This window comes from Poecilia latipinna, unplaced genomic scaffold (genome assembly GCF_001443285.1).
Source record: "Poecilia latipinna isolate Pla-1442-1.1 unplaced genomic scaffold, P_latipinna-1.0 Scaffold818, whole genome shotgun sequence".
In the NCBI taxonomy this organism is placed as follows: domain Eukaryota; kingdom Metazoa; phylum Chordata; class Actinopteri; order Cyprinodontiformes; family Poeciliidae; genus Poecilia; species Poecilia latipinna.
The window spans coordinates 126,075-152,762 of NW_015113434.1; the positions used below are offsets into that span (position 1 = coordinate 126,075).

General features: G+C 37.1%; 1 protein-coding gene across 1 annotated transcript; it reads left to right on the forward strand.

Moving 5' to 3' along the window:
- The first annotated feature begins 14,150 nt into the window (after positions 1 to 14,150).
- Positions 14,151 to 25,292, forward strand: miip (migration and invasion inhibitory protein). Its single transcript, XM_015047292.1, has 9 exons — positions 14,151 to 14,515; positions 15,319 to 15,497; positions 16,843 to 16,948; positions 18,561 to 18,672; positions 18,768 to 18,844; positions 18,938 to 19,064; positions 21,521 to 21,617; positions 22,599 to 22,718; positions 24,169 to 25,292. Exons 1-9 carry the CDS (start codon positions 14,275 to 14,277, stop codon positions 24,295 to 24,297), a joined length of 1,188 nt encoding a protein of 395 aa, XP_014902778.1. The 5' UTR covers positions 14,151 to 14,274; the 3' UTR covers positions 24,298 to 25,292.
- The last annotated feature ends 1,396 nt before the right edge of the window (positions 25,293 to 26,688 follow it).

A 26,688-nucleotide genomic window follows, 5' to 3' on the forward strand; every position in this document is an offset into this window, starting at 1 on the left:
GAGGAGGAGGAGGAGGAGGAGGAGGAGGAGGAGGAGGAAGATGGGAGGTGATAGGACTGGATTGGTTGTGATTACATGACTGTGATAAGGACAAACATAAAGGAGGTGCACGTTAGGCGGTTATGATATGCGAGGGGTCAACAGGATGCTGTGAGCGTCAGTTCCTCTTCTTGCTGTGGAGTGTCTGCAGCTGCAGAGCAGAAAAATCTTCCAGAAAGGAAAGACAAGCATCCTCATAAACTGAACACAGAGGGGCGAGAGCGCTTTATTTTGGGTGGCGTTCTCATCCAGCTGGTCTTCGAGGAGATCGGGTGTGAACTCTGGCCTTGCCTTATTGATTCAGAAGCCCCATTTCAAGGCTGATTAACCAAACCAATTAGCTGCTAACGTAGAAAAACTGACAGATGCTTTGCACATGGTCGCTCCCTCAGGCGCTTTAAAGAGCAAAGACTGGGAGAACTTGATCTTGATCAAACAGAACATACAGCAGAGAGGAATCTCTCTGAGATGTTGGAAGTGGAGAAGCTGCAGTCATTTAACAAAACTGATGGACTGGAACCCACCGGGGAGTCAGGATTTGCCGCTGAGTTAATAATTTATTCATGGATTCCATGAGGCAGAGAGAATGCTTCCTCTCTTGTATTTATTGTGTCTACACTGGCGTTTAATTATTTCAACATTTCAACTTGAATTCGCAGAAAGGGCGACATACATTGAGGAGTTAAATGTTTTCAGAAATGGGAATTGTATTAAACTATGAAGAAAATGACTTCTGGATAGTTCACAGAATGTACAGATGTGACCTTTAACCTCATTTTAACAGGTTTCCTCACATTACCTTTAACAAGTCTTCACCTTATTATCCCACGCAGGTCTGAATCTGCTTTTATGATCTTTTACACAAATGTAGTCAGAAAATAAGTTTTCCTGAATGACTGTCAGTGTCTGCAATTAAGTTATTATTAATTAACTAATAACCATTAGTTTATTATTAATAAGCATTAGTTAATGTGTTGGGCTTTGAACATCTGTTTGTAAAGTATTTAAAACATACTCAGTTGAAACAAAGTGCTGGACAAATCTTCAAGTTACAAATATACAAACATAATGCAAATTTACAAAATGTATTTATTCTTGTACATTTTTCTTATTAGTATTATTATTACTTTATTTTTTATTCACTTACTTATTTTAATTTTTATTGTGTGCTGGGACAAACACAATCCCCCCTCTGCCCTTCCCAGGGGCTCAGTAAAGTATTTTCTATCCTTATTTTTTCTTTTCTTTTCTTTTCTTTTCTTTTCTTTTCTTTTTTTCTTTTCTTTTCTTTTCTTTTCTTTTTTTTCTTTTCTTTTCTTTTCTTTTCCTTTCTTTCCTTTTCTTTCCTTCTCTTTTCTTTTCTTTTCTTTTTTTCTTTTCTTCTCTAAAATAAACAAATAAACAAAACTAGTTAAAATTAAATTTCACTGGAGTTAAAAGCCAAAGAATAATGCAGCTTCAGGCAGGAAGCTGCATGATAGCGTTGACGTTTTTGGACTCTAGTCAATAATGTGGTTGGGAAAAACAATGGCATTAATGAATGTCATGTAATACATCTGTAGTGTTGTCCATGCCTTCTTCTGATTGGTTGATCAGCACCTCCTGATGACTCTTTATCCTAAAATTTGCTGAGTTCTTCAAATCCAAAGTGAAAAACCAAACATTGATGTTCTGCCCAGATTTACTTATCTGAGAAACTGTGGAGCTAAAATGGGCAGAAGCCAGAGTCGGTTCCATAAACGAGCCAAGAAAACCAATCTGGACCTCAGTATTATTTTACTGAATCTGCTCCCTCACTTAGACAAATTTATTCAGCATTATATACAGTTTAATTTAGAACTGCAACTCTAAAGGTTAATAAGAGTTTAATTGTGTTCTATAATGTATATAAAGCAGCTTTGGTTCTTTACAAAGCAGCTATTTCATCTTAAAAACCGTGTTGTAGCATCGTCTTCACCCAAGACGGTTTTCATTTCACAAAGTATCACATTTCAACGCCTACCAGCGTTGACTTAAATGCCAGAGTCACATCTTTATGTCATTTCCTGGAGTGCAGAGGTAAGAAATGACTCTACTTACAAAGATCACAAAAGGTCAAGACAGAAACATGTAATCAAGCATAAAAATTGGTTAAGTCATCTCTGTCTTCTCCCTCCTGGACTGTGAAGTCATCCCACAGGCACTGAGGTAATGAAAACACACCATCCACTTATTGTTGTAATATGGACCTAAATTACTCTCAAAATAATTTTAATGAAGCCATTATTTATTTAATATTTTATTTATTTTGTTTGTTTTTAAATGTAAAGATTTCAAATGAAACTTTTTCCATCTTTCCAGTCTTTTACAGCAGAAAATCCACCGTTTGTCAATCCAGTCCTTGTTATTAAAGCTTTAACTTAAATACAAATAAATGTAGTTTCTCTTGTTCCCTCTTCTCCTTTTTGCCATCTTGTTTTGTGCTTCCAGCTTCATAATAATGTTTCCTCTGCACCATTTTGTCCTGATCTTTATCGAACTTCAAACATGTTGCTTCGCTGCCATCCAATCCTTCATTAGCTGCCGTTTCCCATCTAGATATTACTTGAGAGCACCCAATATACTCCGTTTTAAAGGAGTCTAATTACCTTTAAGTGGAGAACCTCGACTTCAATTGTCAGAGATTTATTTGCTGTTGGGCCGTCTCTGTTCATACAGGCTATTAACGATTACGGGACTGTCTTGGTGATTAGTGGATTCGAAAAACAGGCTTGAAAGCTTTTTAATTAGGCTACTGTTGATGAATGCTACTGTATGTATTTGATGGAGAAGGCTGCGCAACTTTGCTAAAAGCAGGAGGCAGAAAACGTGAATGTCAGCTCAGAAAATGTCAGAGTAGAAAGAGAAAGGTCTGGAAGTTGTTAATGAAGGATCAAAGATTATGAGTTTGTCCAAAAAACAAGTCATAAAAATTATACCAAGATGTGAAATGAGGCTTAAAGGACCAAACTGTGACTGTGGTTATTTTCTTACATGAGAAATTTGCACTAATAAGTATAACTACCTACACAATTATATTAGATGTGTATAAAAGCTGTGCATAGTGTAGAGATAAAGACAGTATATTTTCACCACCACCTTGTTTTTCACAATTAATCAATTAAATTATTACTCTGACAGTAAAAATGCTAACGTAATATTTATTTTTACTGTTTTATTCCTTTAATTATGAACATCAGAACTGATTTAGCCTTTGAGTCACATCAAGACAAAGTTCAGATTATTTTTCAAAATATCTCGGACTCTAATGAAATTGAAACATAAAGCTTAGATTGAAAAAAAAGCTTCTTTTTTAGTATTATTTGCTTTTTAACATTGAAGTTATGCTACTAAAACAAAAGAAAAACTATTTTAAAGAGCCACCTAGTGGCAACTACGTCACCTGCAGTTGTTATAAAAATGCTATATATCAAACATGACATTGAAATATGATGCCTTGAAATTGGGCCTCTGTCTCTTTAAGAAGCTTCTACTCTTTCCAACACTCCGCCTTCAGCACATCATCACAACAGTTATGATGGATGCCACAGGAAATCCAAAGATTTTTCAAATATGCATGAAAGAATCAAATATTTTTGATGATGGCATAACATTTGGGAAAAAGTCAAATTATCAATCATTTAATATCTAAAAATTACATCATCAGACGGACCAAAATATAAAGCTAAGTGGAAGTTTTGGTATTTTAAAGACAAAAATGACAATAATTCATACAAACAACAAAAAATAAAATCAGACAAAATATTTTTTTTCCAAATCAGTTTCTTGAACTTTTGAAACGTTAACAAAACTGCAGGTGTCCGGTGAATTTTTGGTTAAAACATGCTTGTTCTTCATTTAGTGAAGAATCCAGAAGTTTTACTTGTAATAGTAGAAATACTTTAAAATAAAATTACTCAAGTAAAAATAAAACGTACAGTGTAGTAAAAATACTGAAGTAAATATAATTGAGTGAATGTACTACCCAACTCCTCCCTTTAATAAACAAAATCAGCCTTTACTCAGTGTGTTACTGATTAGATAACCTCTTCTTTGATGATCTGAAAGATTTAAATAGGCAATGAACAGGTTTTAGCAGCTCTGTAGAACAGAAAGAGAGTTTGTAATATTCAGCAGAGCTTTGAGGTTTCTTCCATCTAAACTGGGTGAGAGGCATTTTCACCTGGATGTTGAGTAATACTGGTGTTTGTGTTAACCTGATTTCTTTTTTATTTATAGAGGCTATCTGAAGTTGAAGTCAGGAAACATTTAAACCCATATGCTTGGACCCCAGAGGGTTGTGTAAACTGCGTGTCCATTACCGCGCTCATTGTACACAAGGGAGTTTATTTCACAGTCCCAGTCTGCTATTCCAGGTTCACCTGTGACACTGCAGAGTTGGGTTTGATGCTTATGAACGACGAAGCTGCTTACAGAAGAAGAGAAATCTCAAAGCCGCTGGGTTCATGAAACTCAAACCAAGCAGGAATTGAACTTTCTGTAGGAGCAAAGAGGCTGGTGATGAAAAGAAGCTCAAAAACACCACTTTTCTTCTATTTAGGAGAAAATAAAACTGTATTTATCCTGTTTTTAGTGCTATTATCAGATTATAATCAGATTCTTAAAAGTTCTTCATACCCTTTATCCCCCATTTGAACTGAATCTGCACCTTATATTGAGTCAATATGTACCTAATATTTCATTATTTGACAAAAATAAGATTTATATTTTAATATAAAATTATATTATATAGTTTTTTGGTTCAAAATAAGCTTTTTATATATTGTGACAACTCACACCAAGTCAAACTGCATTTATGAGGATTCAATCTAACAATTTCATGCTGTTCCCTCACATGCAATGACATGCTCTTCTGCTTGCTGAGCTGCCAAAGACCTCAAAGCTGACCAAACAATGACTTTGCTCTTTTATTCACCTAACCCAAATCCAACGGGGCACTTGTGGGCTTTTCTCAAACGTGGGATTTACAGTTTGGGAAGAAAATGCACCTGGATGGGCCGTATTTAAGAGGCTGCGGCTGCTGAATCAGTAAAACCTGACAGCGAGCCTGCGACAACCACTGAAAGGAAAAGTGACAATATTTGCCACTGTTGGTTCTCAAAAAGAAATATTTCATAAATATAATAATAACGTCACAGCGGATTTAACTGTGTAGAACTATTCAGATATCAAGCAATTCAAATTCAGTTGCAGAAAAAAAGAGAAAAGTTAGGGAAACGACGTACATAAAAGCATGCATTACACGACTAAAATACAAAAGCCTTTATCAGAAAACTGAAGGAAACAATATTGTTTTATGCCCAGATTTAAAGGAGGCAACAATCTCTCTCAGGTTTTCAGGAAGTTGGTTCTAGAGCTGCATGAACCCAGGAGTTTGAGATGGTTTGTACCTGATAATTAAATTTGAGCCCAATCAAACAAATAATCAATGAAAAATAGTCCAATCAATCCAACTTTATAAAATCAGGTGCAACAAAGGCTAAAAACAGAAATTCAACGACTGGAGACACAATTAAAAGATCCATATGATCAATAAACATCACAGACTAACAAAAAAGCAAAAAGGAGTATTGATATATAACATTAACAGAACAAATAACAGCAACAAAAATAAAATAAACAAGAAGGTAAACATTAAAATGGATACACTCAAAACAAAGACAAATCAGGATATCAGGATATACATTTTTCTTTTAATCTTGCAGTTATTTTCTCATTTGAATGATGATTTTCCTATTCTCTAATATTGCTTGATTAACTTAGTGTCACTGATATTTAGTCTGATAGGGAGAGAAAGAATAAAAAGATAAATAAATAAAAGCATGACAGAACAAAGAACAAAAAAATAATAAAATAAGTAGAGGATAACTAAAAAATGATCAAATAAAGTAAACAGACAGATAAAAACTGTTATTTGTAATAAAACAACTGATAACTAAAATAGTAGCTTCTCTCTTCTCCAAATTAAGTTGTACATATTAAATAGAAGTAGTTTGAGAATAGAGCCTTGAGGAACCTCACGAGATTTTTTTTCTGTTCAAATCTATAATAAGCAAACTTTATTTTGTCAAATAAAGTTTGAATCAGTTTATCATAAACTCTTTTTTCCAGTCAACATAACGACCAGCTGCATCTGAACCACAGGTTGAACCACACAGAGAAGCCGATTGGTTTCCTCCACAGCTTTACATCGTTTAGTTCAGTTTTCCAATGGCATCAAGAGGCTCAGCATTTGGAAGAAGCAGCAGCAGCCTTTCTGATTAAGCACAGGCGGCTGCTGAGGCCGTCGATCTGCGCGACATGACAGTGTTGGTTGTTCTTACACACTTCGTGTCAGCTTGGTGGCATTCATTGTGCTCCCTCAGCCTGAAACAAAGGCACTGATTAACTGGTGTGTTCCCTCTCAGATGATTCACTGCTTGTGTGCAACAGGCCTCAGAGCAGAGCAGGCTATGAAGCACCCTGCCAGCATAAAAGCCCCTAAAATGAGGTCCAGGCTAACATCGGCAAGCCTCATGCCAGGAATCCTTCCCGGTGTCCGTCTTCGTGCTGGGAATCAGCTTGTGTTAGATAAGTGTCTGCTGGAGCAACATGATGAAATACAGCTGACCAGAGCGTGACCAGGACCTTCACTCTGCAGACGTAACACAAGCATGGCACTGCATGATTCCTGTGGGATGAATTATTTGAAAAGGACATGTTCGAAAAGAAAAATAAATCACTTCAGTGGGGATGAAAGCCACTTAGAGTTTATTAGTATCTTTTACTCTCTGTTTGCTTAGAGTGAGATGAAATAAATACTTATCGTCACTTGATCTTTTATTTTCAAAGCCTACTATTGATTCTGGCATCCAAGACAAAATATTGGCAAATGTTTATGTTGTAAAGCAGAGAAAAGACCCTCCACTTGTAGAAGTCGTTAAAATAAATACATCTGTTATTGCAGTGCCATAATTTCAAATCTAAAATAAAACTTTAAATTAAATTAAATTTATTTTGTGGGGTTTGTGTATTTTTACAGTGTGGACGGGTGTCAACACAGATGCTTTAAAATGGAAATTATACACAAAAACTTGATAATAATAATTATAATAATAGTAATTATACTATTCAGCGATACTGAAAATAAGACCAGACTTTTAGTCAACTAACATTTTCCTCCTTTCATTTCTGTTTGACTTGCTCCTATTTTGATTTGTGTACTAAATTAAAATACATTCATGTACTTACTAATAGGTTTATTCTTGATTATATAAGTGTAAAACCTCCAATACAATCATTCAATTTCAAGTGAAACTTTAAAATTGTGATTTAAAAAAACATTTTTATGATATATGAATCTGTTTTTCTTCCTTGCAGGTGTGCCGAACTCCAGACCTTTAGAGTAACTTTTAGATGCAGAATATCAAGCTGATGAGGGGATTCAACCATCTGATTGTGATTAAGCAGGAATGTCTCTAAAAGTTGCACGATTAACTGATTAAGTGAAAGAATTTAGTCCTTCAAATTGATCATTGAGAAACATGAGACAGATGAGAAGCACATAATTAAACAGCCTCATCAATCCGTGTGTTTAATGCTCCACCGTTTACAAGGACTCACCCTCGTGTGCAGCTACAATGACAATGATAAGAAGTTCAATCATCCCAAACTTTACAATGAGTCAGTTTTTCTGTGAAAGCTGGAATGGCAGCACCTCGCCTGCACACTGGGGTCTTTTACTCTCCTCCTGTCCTTCAGGTGGTGGCAGCTATGGGACGCTGCTGTGGCGGGTCTAATCCTCCTTATCTTAATGACTTCTAGCGCTATCGCCAAAGCTGCAGGAACAATCGACCTTCTCCCTCTTTTATCAGCAAAAAACACTTCCCTCTCCTGTCCTGTCGCCCACCCCTGGTGTCAGATCCCTCCCCCTTGCCTTTCGCCCTCTGATTATCTTCATGTACTCAGCCAAAATCTTGGTGTTATTTATGTGGAGTCTCCTGCTCCCAGGAAAGTCTGGAAACCTTGTGAGGATATGGTGCTGTAGCCGCGCTTTTAGAAAGAGAGACGCGACCACACACACACACACACACACACACACACACACACACACACACACACACACCAAATGCATAACCTAAATATATGCTTTATACTTTGTCTTCTCATTGATAACAGCCAGTCGGTGACGGGGGAGTTTGAGCAGAGATAGCCGGAAGAAAAGGACCAAGAGTTGATACGAAGTTTTCTTCTCTAAAGGCCACACACGGAGAGAGTTGGACCAGCAAACTTTGCATGATTTTGTAAATTATAATTTAATGCAGAGTTGGCATTTTTAATGGACTATTAATGCAACTTTTAGAGAAACTTTGCATTAAAAGTCATTATTTACCGAATGACACTTCATGACAACATTCATAAAGACTCCTTCATGTTCATGACAGATGTTATGTCATGTTTATGACAGTGTTATGTCAGTCTTATTCACACCCCTTCAAATAAAGTGTTGCCAAATAATCGTAATGTTTTTATTTCCCTACTTTAAAGTTGAATTGTGATTTTGTGCTTTGCAGGAAACAGCAGTTTCACACATTCAGCTTAATATTTGATCTATTTTGTATAAGGTCTTATTAGGTGACTTCTGCATCATATTTATTATTATTTTCATACTTTATATATACACATTGTCTCTAGAGCTGTGCATTTTAAATGTACATTGCCATATATTTAGCAATATACTGAACGACATGTGTTAATTGTTATTTATTGTCTTATGTTTATTTATTTATTTAAAATTTTATTGCAAGCTATGCTGAGGCAAACAACCAAACATCTCCCCCCCTCCCCCGTCCTTTGCTTTATCTTTATGGGCATTTAGGAAAACGTTAATAGGATCAACACTTCAGTTTTGCATTTCAGGAGCTCAGGATCGCAAACACAAGAGTGAGCCGTCTGTGTTTTTTCTAAAAGATTTCTATCAAGCAGTACGTCATAAAGAGTTTTATTTGGTTTTCTTGGCCTCGTTTCACTGCTCAGAAGCTAACCTGAAGTGAGGGTTTTGTTTCAGAATCACATCATGTCTTTGATTGTTGGACTTTAAGCGTTAAAGGTTGCTGCTACTGAAAGGTCTGAGTGTGAAAATGAGAATTTTATTTAACTGCTTTCATCTTCACAAGGTTGTCATGCAATAGGATTCAGTGGAGCTTTCTAAGCTTGTTTTATTTCAACCTACTTACATACAGGTTTTCTCATTAGTGCCTGTTTATTGGCCATACTGTTTCGAATCTAACAGATCCTGTCGATGCAGAGGCTATTTTTATGTATTGTAAGTTCATTTCTAGCAAATATCTTATGCAGATTTTGACTAACTGTTTGTCTTATCTGTTTGTAGCCGGGCTCTGCCTTTTGATGTTGGTTCCTGGCAATGCTCTTCTAAAATATCCTCAATGATCATGGCTGTGCCTCTCTCATTTTATGTCCTTTTTTGTGTTTTCCTGCCTCTCTGTTGCATTATTCTCCTGGTTTTACCCTTATCAGCCCAGAGTGATAATAAACTGGAACCAAAATCCTCCTCTGTATTCTTAGAGATTGTGAGCAGCTCCTCTCCATATGCTTCAGGTCTACAGCCTGTTTTCGCTAAATTGACCATCAGTCAACACCTCGCTCTGCCTCCCTTCCTGTCGCTTCGACTCTCGCTCTTCAGCAATCGTGACCTCCAGGACTACACGCCACTCCAGGTTTGCACGTCTTATGTCCTGTGAGGTCAGCCTGATTGGCTATTGCAACCGTCTTCTGACCATTCATTAAGTATTTATTTTCTGCAATTGTTTTACTTTGTCATACATGAGTAAAAAAAAAAAATAGAAAAACCAGAACAAGACCCACTGCACTGACTGATTTCTGAACTCTTTCTGGGTTAAAACATTAGTATTGTTGTTTCTAAATGAATGTGAACTTGTTTTCTTTGCATTATTTGAGGTCTGAAAGTGCTGCATCTTTTTGGTTATTTTGACCATTTCCCATTTTCTGCAAAAAAACTACAAAATTTTTGATTGTGCATGTTGTCAGTAGTTCATAGAATAAAAAAAACAATGTTTATTTTACTCAAACATACACTTATAAAAAGTAAAATCAGAGAAACCTTAAGTGGTCTTTTAATTTTTTTCCAAACTGGATATAAACAAAATTATATATAACCCCCTTAAGGGATAGTATTATCTTATCTTATCTATCTTATCTTATACATTTATAATTTTAAGAGTGAAAAACAGTTTTAACTCCTCACAACAATTATTGCTGACCTGATTACCTCTATCTGCAGTACAGTTGTTTTCAATAATCATCCTGGCTCTACTAAATCATAAATATTTTTAAACTATAGAATATTTCATTAGTTGGATGAAAATAATCAGACATAGTTATAATCCTGGTAGCTTTCTTCTGCAGCATGGAGACAGGTTCTGTGTTTGTTTCTTAGACTTACAACAGCTTAACATTTCTTATTAATCCTGGATGAATTCACGTAGCTTTAAGAAAGCCACTTCAACAAGGCCTTTTATCTTCAAGTGATGACAATCTGCTTCCCAGTTATACAAAATAAGACCTAAACTGCACAGAAATGAGCAGTGGCCCTGACAACAGCTCAGATAATCTTTTCCTTCTGGACCTAAAGAACAACATAAGCATTAATAATTAGAGTAGCTTTCCCATTTTACACCATTGCATAGTAAACTGGTATTTCTTGAGCACAAAATGAGTAACTCAATGTTTTTGTTGTTGATGTGTCTGTTATCTGTGCTTAATGGACAATGAAGCGACCTGGCGGCAGGTGTAATTGCTTGGAGCCCAGCAGTGGGGGTGTAATTAGAGAGGCAGGGAGGAGAGTATGGCTTCACGGCTGGCACCGTTTAATGATAATGGGGCGCAACACCACAGCACCGTGGTCAGCTAATCATAGCAGGCCGGTCAGGACAGATCTGCGTGCGTCCGAGCCGTGACCAGAATGCAGAGCAGCAGCTCGACAGCTCTGTTCTACACCATTCACTCTGCGGGGGATCAGGCCTCAGATTATGGCTGCAACGCAGCATCACCCACATCGCTGTCATTAGAGCCGTCATGGATGGACGGGCTTTGTTGTAAATAAATAAAAGCCACCCACAAGATGGAATACTACTGTCAACAGTTCAACAAGCACTCCCTGTCCTGTAAGAGTGAGAAACATAACGTGTTGATCCACCAACGCTGCAGATATTACAGGGCGGAAGAGCTTTACTGTCAGCATAGTACTTTTTACTCACTTTGTTTTCTTCGGCCGCTCTCCGTTAACTGTAAGTTATTTACATCCATTGATGTTTTCCATCTTTTTCTGTTCTTTTCGTTGAAAGTAGCTGCATCCCAGATGAAAGCGCTGATGGTTGGGCATTCTCCTGCTTTTATTTTCAATAGAAACTAAAAGGTTCTCCAAACCTCCTTGTTAAGTTGTGGTTGTTTTCCCTAGCAAACATTGAAAGAGCTACTTCTCTAAAGTTCGGCACTAAATATGTGAATTACTTTTACTATTCCATGGGAAATGCACCTTGATCTGCTTGTTCAGCTGTTTTTCTTCCTGGTACGGGACAGTTGACAGAAATATTGGAGCTATTGGCTCTGTGTACTCTCTCTCTCTCTTGTATTTCTTTCATAGGAAGTACAATTTGTTTGGTGCTTTGCTGTGTTTCTTTCCCAGATTAAAACATTGTCTTGATATACTCTCTTTGTATTTCTTTCTTCTATAAAGTACTCCCAGTTTAGTACATTTCTTTTAAATTATGACTTTTTAGTAGAATAAACTATTTACAGAGCTTATTTTCCAAAGAAAGTAGTCCTGGCTCAGTGTTTTTGTGTTTAACTATCTTTTTCTTAGAAGTATTGTCAGAGGTATTGATGCGGTTGAATGTGGGATCCTTCTTTATTTTCCTTTCTATAAAAACACACCTGGGTCAGTATTTCTGCAATCAGTTATTTCCCTTTCCCTGCTGCTGCGGCCACTAACTTTCTGTACTCTCCTTGTTTTTATCTTTCCAACGTGAAATAACTCCTTGCTCAATACGTTTGTTTAACTGTGTCTCTTTCAGATGAAACCACTGATAGAGATTTTGCTTCCCTTGATTTTTTTCTACCAAAGCATAGTTTGCTGGGTTTAGCAGTATCTCGTTCCTAAATTGAGTCTTTCCTGGAGCTTATGCTGCTTTTAACTTTGTGTAGTCTTCGTTTTATTTCTCATATAAGGTCATCTTGAACTGGTACTGCTACTTTTCTGTCCTCTGAATCCCCGTAGTCATGTTGAGCTTTGCTTTACGTTAAAAGGCAGTTGATGCTCTCCTCTGTCCCCACATGCTTACTCCGGTTGAGGAATTGCTAGAAATTGAACAACTTGGCACAATTAGTTCGGCAATTGACAGATAATTGGTTTCACATGATCACCTGGATCATAGTTTGGATTAAACTGGATTTTATGTATTTGGGTCTGAATCTGTTCATGTATTTGGTGTGAAATGCATAAAATGAAATTATTGAACGCTTTATTATAGCGATTCTATGTAATTTGAACTGAAATTTGATCTCCTTGTACTATAAACTGCCTTAAAATCACGTGTGGGGTTAATTGGAGCTGTATTTATACAAGATTGTTATAATTTATCTCTTCATTGCATATTAGTTTTTACTTTATGTTCCAACAACCTCACATTTTAGTTCCCTAAATTCAAGGGAATTTGGACATCTCTTGTCCAAGATGTTTTAGTTTTGAACCAAAACATCTTGTATTAACTGCAGGTCTGACTCACAGACAGACTTACGTATATTTATGCATTCATGTGTGCACATGATAAGATCTTTCAGATTTATGTAAAACTATGACACAGAAAATGAAAAACCAAAGTAGTAGACACACAATGAAACTGAAAATTTCTCTGTTTGCATCAATGGAACTATAGATGAGTGTGAGAATTAACTCTTTCTCCTGACTTCCCTGTTGGGGGAAAAAAAGAGTATCAAACCCTGAAGTGGATTATTAGTGGTTTTCTAAGAATGTTATTGTGAAACTGTTTTTACTGCCTGACTGGAGGCCGAATCATAGCTGAATTTAGACTTTCTATGTTTTAAATCTGCTTACAGTAAATCTCTAAAAATAAACAGCAGACAGGGTTGTTTTTTTTTATCATGATCAACAAAAATTTAAACCATAACATGTCAGGAACAGAATGAACTCAAAATGTTCTTGCATACCAGAAGATTTGATTATGTTATTATTAAATAGACCGTTGGTCCTTCTGGTTTTACCACTGAGCCCTCTCATGCCTATTATGGTTTCCTTGGGAGTATTTTGAGGCTTCTTCCTTTGAAGGTTAACCTACAACTATTTTTTTCTCAGTTACTCTTTGAATTCTAGCATTTTTGTTGTCTTTAGTTTTTTGTTGCCTATGATTTGTTTTGTTCTATGAAACAAACTGATTCACCTATTGAACTAATTTAAGTTGGCAAGACATCACTTGCATTTTTCATTATTGAAAGGAGGCCTTCTTATTTGATGTTTTTTTTAAAGTACTTACATTTTCTCATACACTGATTTTAAATTTAAAAATGAATGTGTGTAAGTATCTGGTTTCAGCTGTATATATAAATCTAGTTTTTGGTGAATGTTTACAGCTTTCAATAATACATTAAACAATGTGCACTGTTCATAGATCAATTTGAATGAAATAGAAAACTGTTCTTTCAAACAGACATTTGTAATTATTTGTTAGGTTCTGACATAAATGAATAGCCTTAATGTGTAAAATCAGAACAGTGTTTCAGGATTTATATCTTCTAGCACTTGAAAGTTATTAAAATAACTAAACAGATTCCTGAAGAATAAGTATTTTGTAAATCTAACTCCAGTCATTGGTCACAGTTTGAATATGTTACAGTGACTTTACGGCGCCCTCTGTTGTTCACCACCTTCTAGTGCAGTTTCACCGAAATGTGCTCCTGTCACTTTAAAAAAAAGAAGCTTTTTTTGGCGGTTACAAAGACTTTGCGTCTCAGCCAATCAAATCGCTGTTGCCAAAGCGTTGCTATGGACGTGGTGGAGTCTGCGCGTTCAAAACACAACAACGTTCTACACCCTTAGTTAAGTGTGTGCTTTACAAATAGCTAAAGGTAATTGTGATTTGCAGATTTTTTTTTTTCTAGAAAATGTCAACAGATCTAACAGACGTTCTGCGAGAACGTAACAAATATTTGTTGGAGCAACTAAGGGAGCAAAGAGAGAAACTAGAGCGGGTGAGCGGCAGCAGTTTGAGCCGCAAGAGGGGGAGAGAGGCCGAGGAAGAGGAGAAGGAAGAGAGGAGGCAACCCGAAGTTATGGTAACTCTGACGGAGGGACATGGAGGTCCTGCCAGGGCAGCCCTGGCCAAACCTTCAGTCAGATTTACTGGTAAATATCCCGTTAACATGGCCTTACTGATGCTAACTATTAGCTAAAGTTGGAAATCAAAATTGCAGCCATAATTTGTTTTCCTTTTTCTAAACCATTTGCATTAGCTGAACATGGAGACAAACAGGCGTGTGGAGACAGATTTTCTAAAGATCTGCATGCTTATGTAGCTGTTCTTGAGGCTTAAAGATTATAACCCGAAAGGCAAAATAAAGTTAATATAATTTAGTGAAACTCACACATTATAGTGATTATATGGATTCACTGCAAACAATTAAATATTACAAAAACTTTCTGTGCACTTTCATTATTATGGATAATAAATGAAAATGCCAAATTCGGGTTATTTAAAGGATGTTTCAACACAATGAAGAGGAAGACAGCTGGATGGAAAGTTGTCCAGCAGATTTTCTCTAACACCTTTCACAAGGAAGGTAGCCTACAGCATTCTTGTTCCAAATCTGAAAGCTGCATGGAAAGTTTAGTGGAAGGAAAACAATAGTTGAAGAAAAGGTGCAAAAGCAGGGGAGACAACTGCAGCGTTTAGATGATTGTGAGACAGAGCTCATTGTACTGTTGAGTGATGTTCCAATCAACTCTTTGAATTAGGATTCACATATTAAAATATTTTGGATATAATAATTTAACAAAAAATGTTTACAATTATTGGTCTGTTTTCTTGTTGTTCAAAGTGTTGTCCGGTGATATTTGTGCAGCTAAAGTAGACAAATCAGCTGGTATGTTGATGACAATTAAATATTCCTGAAGTTTTACTTCATTTTTTTTTTTTCCCGATACTCAAGAGACGCACAAAGACTCCCACTGGAAGTCCTCCAGTTCTTTTGGGACCCCCAAACACAGAGTAGCTGCTGAACCTTCAACACTGTCAGACAGCTACCAAAACCCTCAGGACTATTCCACACTACCAGACCCCTGGTCACTGAGAATGCCGTTTTCCCAAGTTAGGCCCAATAAAGTGAAGGTAAGCACATAAACAGCAGTTCTTCCATGATCCCAGTTGCTGCCACGTCCAACATACGTCTCATTATTATATGTGCTGAGTGATCTAATCATGTCTGGATATCGCTACATAGAGGTGCACACGTTTTAATTTCCTGTTTAAAAGTTGTACTTGGCTGTATTTTTTTCTCAGTAAAGAAAAACAACAAAATATTGATCTGCTGATATCTACATTCTGTACAAATGAGATTATTTTTTTTCTCTGATATGTTATTTATTATTAGTTGTGTTTTTTTAGCTTCTGTGGTCACTGGATTATAAAATGTCTCATACAAAGCACAAACACTGTTGTATCCATTTACTTTGATGCATCAATGTTCCTGTAAACTAAAAGCTGTGTGAGCAACCCATCACTTGTTTTTCTGCAGTGCTGTTTTATGAGCTAAAACGTCTGTGCACTAATGCTCAGTCACATATTATTTTAATTTTCTCTGTGCTATACAGTAAAACTCAGAGATACTTAAAAACATCATGAATGAAATGAAATATGAGCACAAACCATTACAAATAAAGAAACGTTTCATCGTTTCACTTCTCTCAGAATAATTCATTAGTTTCTTTAAAGTGGACAGTTGCATGTTTGATTCTTAGTTAAATCAGCAACTAGCACAGAATATAAGAATTGAAGAGTAAACATAAAAAAGTGTATATTTTAATGCCAAAAATTAAACTTATTTAGATTATTTACTGATCTGACCGTTCTGAATGGTATTTTAATGTTTTATACTGTAAACTGTGAGGAGATGACTTATGTTGCGACATATAAATAAAAAGAGCTTGAAATTTGACCACCACCCACCAGTTTACAGTAAACTAATGATTCTTCACTGGTACTTTTTCATTCAGAGAGTTTTGTTTATTGATTTATTTTTGGTTTTTTGTTTGTAAGCTACATGTCATTTAAAATGTGGAAGTCATTTAAAATGTGGAAGTCATTGTTGACAAATCTCACTGGAATTCCCAACTTGAAAATTATACTTGTTGGGATTTTTTTATTCAGATTTCACAGTCATTTCCTGGAATTTCCAGTCTCATTGTAAATTGACTGATTTGCATTTGTTGCTGCAGTAAAAACCTTTTGATATAATCATTAAAAAAAAAAAAAGATCCTAAAGGTATTCATAAATATGTCATCTTACTTGTTCATTGTATTGAAAAAAATACAAATTATTTTGTTTTGATTAGCTGCTGCGTAAATACCCACCCACTAATGTACTGTACTTTACGGAAAGGGGAAATATAATGTTGAATAATTGAATTGAAGGATGATGCCGCTAAGAAATCTGCCATGTGTTTTCTTTTCACAGAGGGGGATACACAGTCGAGTCAAGTTTCAGTCAGAAGAATCTGAAAGCAAACCTGCGTCAGACAGACGTCATGTGCAGCCTTTGCTTGGATATGATTGGATAGCAGGTGTGCACCCCATTTATTCAGTTGACTTGAACACAGCACGATGTTGAAGTCTTTATTTTTCACTTGTTTATTTGCTATTTGCTTCCAAAGAGCCAGAGTCCTGGGTGATAGGTCTGCAATATTTCAAATGTTGTCATTTGTGTATTTTTCTATTTAACTGGCTGCATTTGATTTATCTCAGAAGTTAATCTTGGATCTGGGGATGAACTCACATCTGAGTTCAATCTAGTCTGGTTTCTTCAGTGGCACTGAACATGCTGCAACATGTTCACAAATAGAGGTTGTGCAGTACCAAGTGTTCCTCTGGTTTAAAGAGATTCAGGGTGCGTTTACACTGCAGCCTGAAGTGACTCAATTCCGATTTTTTTGACGTAATGCGACCTGTATCCGATCTTTTCATGGCAGTGTGAACAGCACAGGTCGGATTCTTTTTCGAATGTGACCCATATCCGATACGTATCCGATTCAAATGCGACCTAACGTTCAGGTCACATTCATCCGAACTGAACGTCACTGATTCTCAACAAATCTCACTATTCTGCGTCCTGATATGCGCAAGTGGGAAGAAAAACAACAACCATGACGGATTATATGAGGATTAAGTTGTTAATATGCTGCTCCGGCCGGACAACAACTTCAAATATGTAAGCTAAGCTCCACCGTTAGCCTCCATGTTTACTTCCGCAAACACTGAGCACTTCTTTTTATGGCGGTTGGCAGAACACTGAGAACGCTGACGCTATTGCGCCCTCTACTGCGCATGCGGGACACTTTCAGGTCGTTTCCCCGTTCAGACTGCAGAACGCATACAGGTCGCATTTACTGGCAGTGTGAACGCCCCGGCAAAAAATCGGAATTGAGTTACTTCAGGCTGCAGTGTGAACGCAGCCTCAGACTGTGACAACTCAAGACAAACTCTTGCGACATTCCTTATGTTTTAGAAACACAGCAGCCATGTTGAATCTGTACTCTCTGCTTTTCTCGGTTGAAATTCCAACTTTTACATTTTAATTTTCCCAGATGAATCTTTGAAATTCTGGCTTCTGAGAACAAATACAGCGCACCATAAGTCTGATGTTTATATCTGACGCTCTGTCTGTTGAGCCACTTCTCTCTGATTTATGTTTACGTACAAAACCTCCTAAACTGAAACTGATTAACTAGTGTTTTGTCTATGACAAACCCACTATTTTGTCAAGAATTCATTTATTTAGATCGTCCGTCCTTTTCAAAAACACTATTTCTTTTATTTCCTTTGGATTTCTTTTGAATTGAATGTGACGAAGCAACCATATGATTCCCAAACTGCCTTCAGCTGAAGTCTTTGCTTAAATTAGAACTGAAAGATGATGCATTTCTCAGGTCCTGTTTTAGATTTTTGTAGGATTTTTTTTCTCCTGCTTGTTAAACAAATCACTTCTAGATCCTTTCCACCCTCTGTAGATAGTTTTTATGCTTTATATTTCTCTGGTTTATGCTTTATATTTTTCTGGTTGTTTCCTACTTGTTTAATATCCCTAAATTGTAAAACACATACAATACGCTGTCAGATGAGAGAAAAATGTTAAATTCCTGAGTAGTCGACTGACGGCTGTCTTCTTTTTCTCATAAGGAGTTCTGGATACCGAGGACTCCTTGTTAGAACACTCTGATGAGTTCTTCAATGATCTCTGCAGGTTTCGATTGGTCAATAAAGACCAGTGTGTTCACTCTGGACCAGCAAAGTGAGTCTCCTCACCGCGTTGCTCATGTTAGACTTTTCAAAGGATCCTTGTTGAACAGCAGCTTCTTCATTTGACATGTTCTTGACTTATTTTAGGTCTTTAGAGGACAGCCATTTTTTCCGACCACTCCTGACAGATGACAGCAAAGAAGCAAACATAGACGCTCATCAGTGTAAGATGGATTATTTATTAGATTGGCCTTATTGTTTGGATTATCTCAATTTGTCCAACACTCCCCCCCTCTGTGTGTTTTCCTTTTCTTTAGGTACATTCTCCTACCGGATCAACAGCAGGCTGTTTCCTGTCCCCTTTCACTCTCAGGAATGCTGCCCCGTGTGCAAGAGACACAAATCTTCCCACCCTCACACTGCAGCTGAACCGGCTCTGATCAGGTACTGAGGATGTGACCCTTGACCCTTTCATGCAGGAATGATAATAACATGTTCTTTTATTCTGTGAACTACTGACAACATGCATCTGAAATTCCGAGCAAAGATTTAGTATTTATTTGTAGAAGATGAGAAACGGTCAAAATAATGAAAAAGATGCAGAACTTTCAGACCTCAAATAATGCAAAGAAAACAAGTTCATGTCCATTTAGAAACAACAACACTAAAGTTTTGACTCAGGAAGAGTTCAGAAATCAACATTTGGTGGAAAAACCAGGAGGTTTTCAGTGGGGCTCAATGCAGTGGGCTCTTCATTTTTTCCAGAGCTGAATGTGTGACATATATATATATATATATATATATAATTATTATTTTTTATTTATGCATTCTCACCAGTCTGCTTTATTTCATATTTAGTTTTTTTTTTTTTTTATCTAGAAAGTCTGGTTTGTTTGGGGAGCTGAGAATACGCAGTCGAACTCTGATTCTCTTACAAAGCTAGATCTTGGTTTGCTTGAAGTGAATTCTGGTGCAGTTTGAGTCCATATGTAAATGTTAAGCATACTGGAGACCTCTCAATAGCTGGAAGTGGACTAAAGCCCAGGGCATTCTGGGTAAATATAACCAAAGCAAACATCAGAGTCTAGCAGAAATGACTCAGTTTTTTTTACCAACGACAAAAGAGAAGTCCTACCCCGCTAAAATCTGACACCACTCCATTTTTATTTACATTTTGTGAAGAAGGAAGTTGTTCTCATGTCTTCTTCAGAGGTTTTCATGTCGTTTCCTTCAGTGGTTCTTGGTGCAGCGCCACCACAGGCGAGGAGGGGTACAGCTTTTCAGTGAAATGTGAAAATGAACAGCAGCAGCTGAAAATGTAACATACTGTGACTTGCAATTTTTTATAAAGACAATATTTATTGTCTTTATAAAAAATTGCAAATCACACTATGATAAAAATGACTTCCGGTGAAGTTTTTTCAAAAGCAGTTTAGTACCTGGATAGCTCAAATGATTAATCAAATTGTCCTTCCAACATAAAATAAGTTCTTCACAATCATAAAAATCTTTTTTTGTTTGTTTGTTTGTTTTTAATCAGTATTACTGGTAATACCTATATGTGTCTCAGACTGTAGAAGGACAGGTCAAATATTCTTCAGATCTAAAATGTTTGTCTCTGATTTTTGTTGTGCTGTGTGATCTAAGAAAATACTTAGAGAGCTTACAGTGGTTGATCAGCAGGTGGCAGCTTATGGGGGCGACGAACAGGGGGCAGTGAAATGTCTTAGAAACAACTGTACCAGTAGCACCCACCGAAAATGAAATCGTAGCTCTCTTTTGTGACAACTATGCATACAAGGGTTGATTCTGAAACCGCCCACAGGCAGCCAAACATTTGGTACTTGCTGGAAAACATTTTCAGATGTTTGAAATATTCAGCTGCCTGGAAAGAAAATCAGACTCAGGGTTGTTTTTTTCATTTTTCACTATGTGTTTTTTTTTCTTTTTTTTTTTTAGACCGCTCTGCTTCAAAAACCGTGTTTGCATTTCCCTGAACTTTACATGTTGTAAAATTTACGGCTTTGGTAAAGTTGAAGTCTGAAATCTAAAACTGTACAATTACAGTTTTATTTTAGCTTAAATAGTCTTGTAAATACTTTGCTTACAAAGTACTGAGAGTGCAGACTGATTATAGTTTACAATTTTGTAATCTCACACAGTGAGCAGTTCAAAATGGACCTGAAAATTATTAATCTTTCTGAGTCAGTCCCATTTTTTATTCTCAGCTGGTTTCCCACTTGGCCAATGTATTTTCTGATAGATTTTATTAAAAGTCGTTTATATTAAGAAGATTCGGCTGCAGTAGTTATTTCAGGACTTTTTATGTACATGCTGTATGTTGGGAGAAGTTTGTCTTAGTTTCTTAATCATATATCTGTTCTGGAGAACTTTTTTACTGCACTGCTCAATATAACGGGCAACGTTTCAGCCTGGAATCTAGATTCAAGTATTTTCTAGATCTGGATGTGAATGCAACATTTAAACAGGACATGGAGGATTTTTTTAAAAAATATTTCCGGACTCCCATTCCTTGTCTGTTTGTGGATTTAAATTGACCTCTGTTTAAAACTTTGCAGTAAACTTATTTCAACCTTTTTTTGTATTTACATGTTAAGAGGAAATTTAGAACACTTATAAGTTTTGGAAAAGTATTGTATTTTTTTACATGAAAACTGGAAAACATTGTTTTACATCTCTGTATCATCAGATTGTTTCTTTCCATCTAAAATCCTGAGTTTCTACTATAATTGAAGCCATTTCATGCTATTATTTTGGATCTTTTTTTTTTTTTTAATGCTAGCTGTGTCAGAGTGTTTGTGTGTTATTTTCAGTGTATGTATTTCTGTGGCCTGAGGATAAATCTTTACTTCTTTGTATTGTGTTTTTGTTTTTGAAAGGGTCAGCCTTCCTCGCGCCAACATCCTGCCAGCTTACAAGTACAAAGCTCATCGGCGAAGCAGCTTCGATCCGTCAGACAGTTTGGGATTACCGTCAGTGAGTTGGAAACAAATAATGCTGCTTCTGTCTGAGTCTGTCCTTTTTGTTTTATTCTCAGTGGATCCCTCATTTGTAGTTTTCTTCAGTTTCTACCCTGCATCTGTCTCAAAAATGTTGCTTTAATCATTCAAACTTTGAACTTTTTACATTCCTTATTAGGGCTGGACAATAAACCAATAATATTTTATACAGCAATACATGTGATCAATATCAGTAGATAATACATTCAGAATATTCACTGAACTCCAATCCATAACCGCACCCTAACATAAAAAAAAACCTAATTAAATCTGTTTATATTTGTGTCTATTTAATTTGAACATGTTTTTCTTCTTTGTTTTTGTATTAAACAACCTGAATGTTCCCCGTTCCCTTCATTGTTCGATGTAGACTGTTGCTCATGTTGTGCTGCAGTAAAACTTTACATCCATCAACTACAGAAAGTTCACAATCAGAGGTTTCTTGTTTGTCCTGTTGTCTTCTGGAGGGTATATTTACAGTAGATATCAAGAGTGTTTGTGTGAATTAATTGTAATATAAATGGCAAATTCAGATTTAATCATTAAAAATATGTAGCACACTTGTCACGTTGAAAAAAATAAAATAAATTGGGTGGTGGCGTGTTGCATAGCAGTAGAGAAGGCGACGGATATACAGAGGCTATATTTCAGAAAGTGTCTAGGATTTCCTCTTTGCTAATTATTGTTAATAAACACCTCTAATGTCACATAAAATACAATTTTTTTTAAACTGTATAAAATGCTTCTGTGTTCCTGCAGTGATTAGCTGAACAGCAGTATCTTATTCCTTTATTCAAGGATGACCAATTGTTTCCTGTGCTGAACATAAAAGACGCTTCATAAGCCTTTACATAACTCATCCAGAGGATGCAAAAAAAGATCACTTTAAGTCAAGTGAAGAGGCCATTTGAATGCAGCTCCTTGTCCTGCTGCCATTAATCTCCTTGTCCTTGTGCAGCACTGCCTCTCAGGATGGTCAAATCCAGGTCAGAACATCCTGCCTCCGGCCAGAAGCCTTGACCTGCGGAGCAGCATTCAGACGAAGAACGCTGATGGGCCCCTGAGCCAGCAACCGGAGGTAAGACTGAGAAAACCTGCTGTTGTACTCAGTCAACAGAAAAACACCAGATCATCAGTTTGATAGTGATTAACTTCTGTCAGACCACCAGTGACTGTAGAGTCTGAGTAACATTTGTCTGCAGCCTTGGGAAAGATTGGGAAAAATAAACTCATCTTTTATTTCACTAGCTTGATTGCACACTATAATCTGTTATTAGAGTACTTCTATTCAGTGGGGAAGGAGATCTAATGTCGAGGAGTAATTAACGAAAATCACCAGCAGCAGAATTACATGTGCTTGTCAACAACCTTTTCAGAGTGAATATATCAGAAGGATCCATTTAATGTATTCTGTTTTTCTTGAACTTCTTGGAAGTTTTAAACTCATAAATAATCTGTGGCTTCCCGTTCAACTGGGATATAAATACACCGTGACACAGAGGCCCATTTCTTTTGGCCACTGCCCACCAGGCTACACGAGGAGTCATATTTATCTTGGCGTCTCACACAGTGAGCAGCGTGCAAAGGGAGGTGAAAGTCATGCTTCTGGAGAACTTGGCAAATGATAGCTTCTTTGGTCACCAAGTCACCTTTACAACCACCAGATACTTTGCTTTATAAAGTATGAAAACAGCTACTTCTCTCCTACCATCACAAAAGTAAACATGTGGAGCTTGATTACTGGCAGTGCACTTTTATCAGATGAGGTTAATCTTAGCTTTTCAGCAACTGGCACTGAGGCTGGTTTGACTTTAACAGTGGATGCTGAGTGTTGGGCATGGTGGAGGGCCTGTAATGCTGTGGCTCCAGCACTCTGAGCTCATTGTTATGTTGCAGGACATCTTGAACTCTGAAATACCAGGTGATTTTCAACAAAGACAGAAAACATGAAAACTGATCCAAAACCTACAACGTAGAAATTAGTGGTGCACCGATTTATCAGCCAGATGATTTACTTAATTTTGGGAGACTGGTGATCGGCCAATACTTATACCTGAAGCCGATCTCACTCCCTGATCTTTTCTCCAGCAACAAAGGTCTAAAAATGAACCACTGTCCTGTTTTGCTTCCTCCTTTTGAGAGAGGTTTGACTGATGGACCGGCCCACCAGTTAACTTTAGTCACCCCACTGTTGCCAACTCGGCATCTTTCTTGCTATATTTAGCAACATTTTAGACAAAAAATAAAATTGGTGTCAGCAAAAATTGGGATCAGCAGGTCAGGCTTTTTATAGATTGATAATCAGCGATTGAGCAGAAAACTGCAATCTGTGCACCTCTAATAGAAATGTTTCACCAGACAAAGACAATGTAGCCACTTCTGATTTGGCTCAAAGCAAAACATACATTAAAGGTCGACTTTTCTTCCGGTTTTAGGTCATGCAATGTGAAAGGCTTTTAACTCATATTTATAGTCGCTGGAGTGCAAATGTGTCTCACTCTATTTTTTTTCTTCTTTTTTTTTTCCAGAAACTATCTTCATCTAGAAGAAACCAAAACCTTGAGCAGACCCCTGATGTGTGTCGCTTGGCTAATTTCAACTTTCAACATTTCTCTCCAAAAAGAAACCCAAGACCCTCTTTTTTCCCTGTAGGCTGAAGAATTATCTCTGGATTTTTTAAGGGATCAAAATTTGAGAGGCAAAACTGGCTACATTTACATTTCTAGTGCAACATCGTCTGTCTCTGCCAGACGTCCTTCATGTACTTTTTTTGTTGTTGTTGCTGTTTTTCAAACAGGGAGCTAAACATAAAGTGCATCAGGTGTTGTAAATGCACTGCAATATGAGTTAGCCCTAAACTTTGACACTTAAATCATGTTGCCTCTGTTCCCCTTTTCTTTGTTCATGTGAATTAAAGCTGGAGCACATGTGACCTCAGCTTATGTGGAAGTGAAGCAAGAGTTGCAACACTGTGGAGATGCGCAGCACTTAACACCGGTTTTAGAACAACATAAGGAACGTTTAGCATATTTTTGAGCTGTTTTTTACAAAACTAAGGAAATCACATTGACTCACTTCCAGCCTCTTGGTGTTTGTTGCCCTCTCCAGACGTGTCATTTGGCTTCAGTGTCTTTGCAAACTTCTTTTAACTTCCTTACTGTGGGACGAAGAGCTCTGCACCTCAGCAGGGTCTATATGTATAATACAGGAGCTGCCCTTCACAGGAAACCACAACCACCTATACTTACTAACACTTTGTGCTTTTGAGATCCCACCTCGCACGCTGTAGGTTTGTGTCGAAAAGGCCACCATTGTTGAACATGTTTGCAATGATGGATTGATTCACAGTGTGTTCTTTGAGCGCTCTGTTTCTGATTTTAAGTGACGGAGTTTCGCTTTATAAATCCTTGCAGCCGAACTGTAATCGTCCCATCACTGGGGGCTGAACTTCTGAGAAACAAAAGGGAAAATTTTTTTGAAAGACACCAGAGAAATTAACTAGAATCTCATCAGTGCTAGTTGAGAGCTCCGCTGTGCTGCTGCTACCGCTGATGGAAAAGGCATTTTACTCCTTCAGGAAATCTTCAGCTGCCTTCCACATGAGCGGGATCTGAATGTAGTTTCTGAATAATAAATCTCCTCTGCAATCATCTTCCCTCGTTATGTATGTGGAGTAATAGAAACACAGAATCACATTTTGGTATTTAAGGTTTTTACCGCTGCAGCCTAATAAGATGATTGGAAAACAAAAGCTGCATTTTCATCCCTGAGTAACATGAGGTTTGAGTGTGTCATTTAAAAACTATCACACCCTAGTGTTGAGAATTACTCATGCGTTGTAACTAAATCAGTGCACTAATATGTGAAGACCATATTAAGACAAAGTTTTTGCTTCTTTGGGTCATATTTTGAACCTCGATGTTGGTAAAAGTGACTCAAAAGTAAACAAATAACTCTCACATGGGCAAAAAACGGGCAGCTTCTGTTTTACTTCACAGACAGAGAACATCTGAACATGTGGGAGGGGAAAGTTTATTCTGAAATGTCAGCATCACAGGAACAAGCCGCTAGTCACAGGGGCAAGAAGGTACTGGGCACGACATGTGCTCAAACCTGCTCTGTGGCTGCACACATTTTAAACTGGAAAGTGGTGGTGAGGTTCAGTTCAACCTTAAACCTTTTCACTTTTTGTCATCTCACAACCACAAAGTTCAATGTAGTTTATTGGGACTTTAGGTCTGTGTTCCCAATCAGTGAACACCCTGAAAATGACTTGATTATTTTTGACTTTTTCACTGTTGCAAGTTTTACATGCTGCCAAACTCATATTGTTTTATCGTTGAGTGAATTGGTTTTATAAAAAAAACTAATATTTCCGCTACATCGTTAAAATAATAATATTGTACACACAGGACCGGTTTCGGACGTTTTAAATCGATATGAACCAGCGCGCTGTTTTAAACATCCCAAACCCATAGGGGGCAGTATAGCGCAAACCTACAATCTATGTCAGCCAATCAGATTGCGTCAAAACGACGACGTCCTGCTCGGAATTAAACATGGTGGCAGGAGATTCATTTGGACAGATTCAACTATTTTTAAATATGTAATATATATTATATAAAGACAGTAAAACACAAGAGGAGGTCGATTGGGATTCATGGCAAAGCAAGTATATGTGGCTATATCGGCGCATCATGAGTAGCAGACTGAAAATAGCGTTCACACGCACACATAAGAAGTTTTCTCATCTCTGGTGGGGTTTTTTCTTTGTAAATAATCGTTTTTACCGACTATTTATAAAGAACCATTCCAGTTTTCTGGCTAATTGCCGATTATTGGTCATTACATGCCGATTCTGATTTTGGCCAATACCAGCTACTTCTGGCTGAAATGTTGCTAACTATAGCAAGTGAGTTGGCAACAGGGGATGATTATTAACTGTTTACGTCCATTCATGAGCTGGTGAACCGGTCTGTCAGTCAAACCTCTAAAGGCAGAGCAGAAGAGGACTGTGGTGGTTATTCAAAGTTTTGCTAAGGTAGATA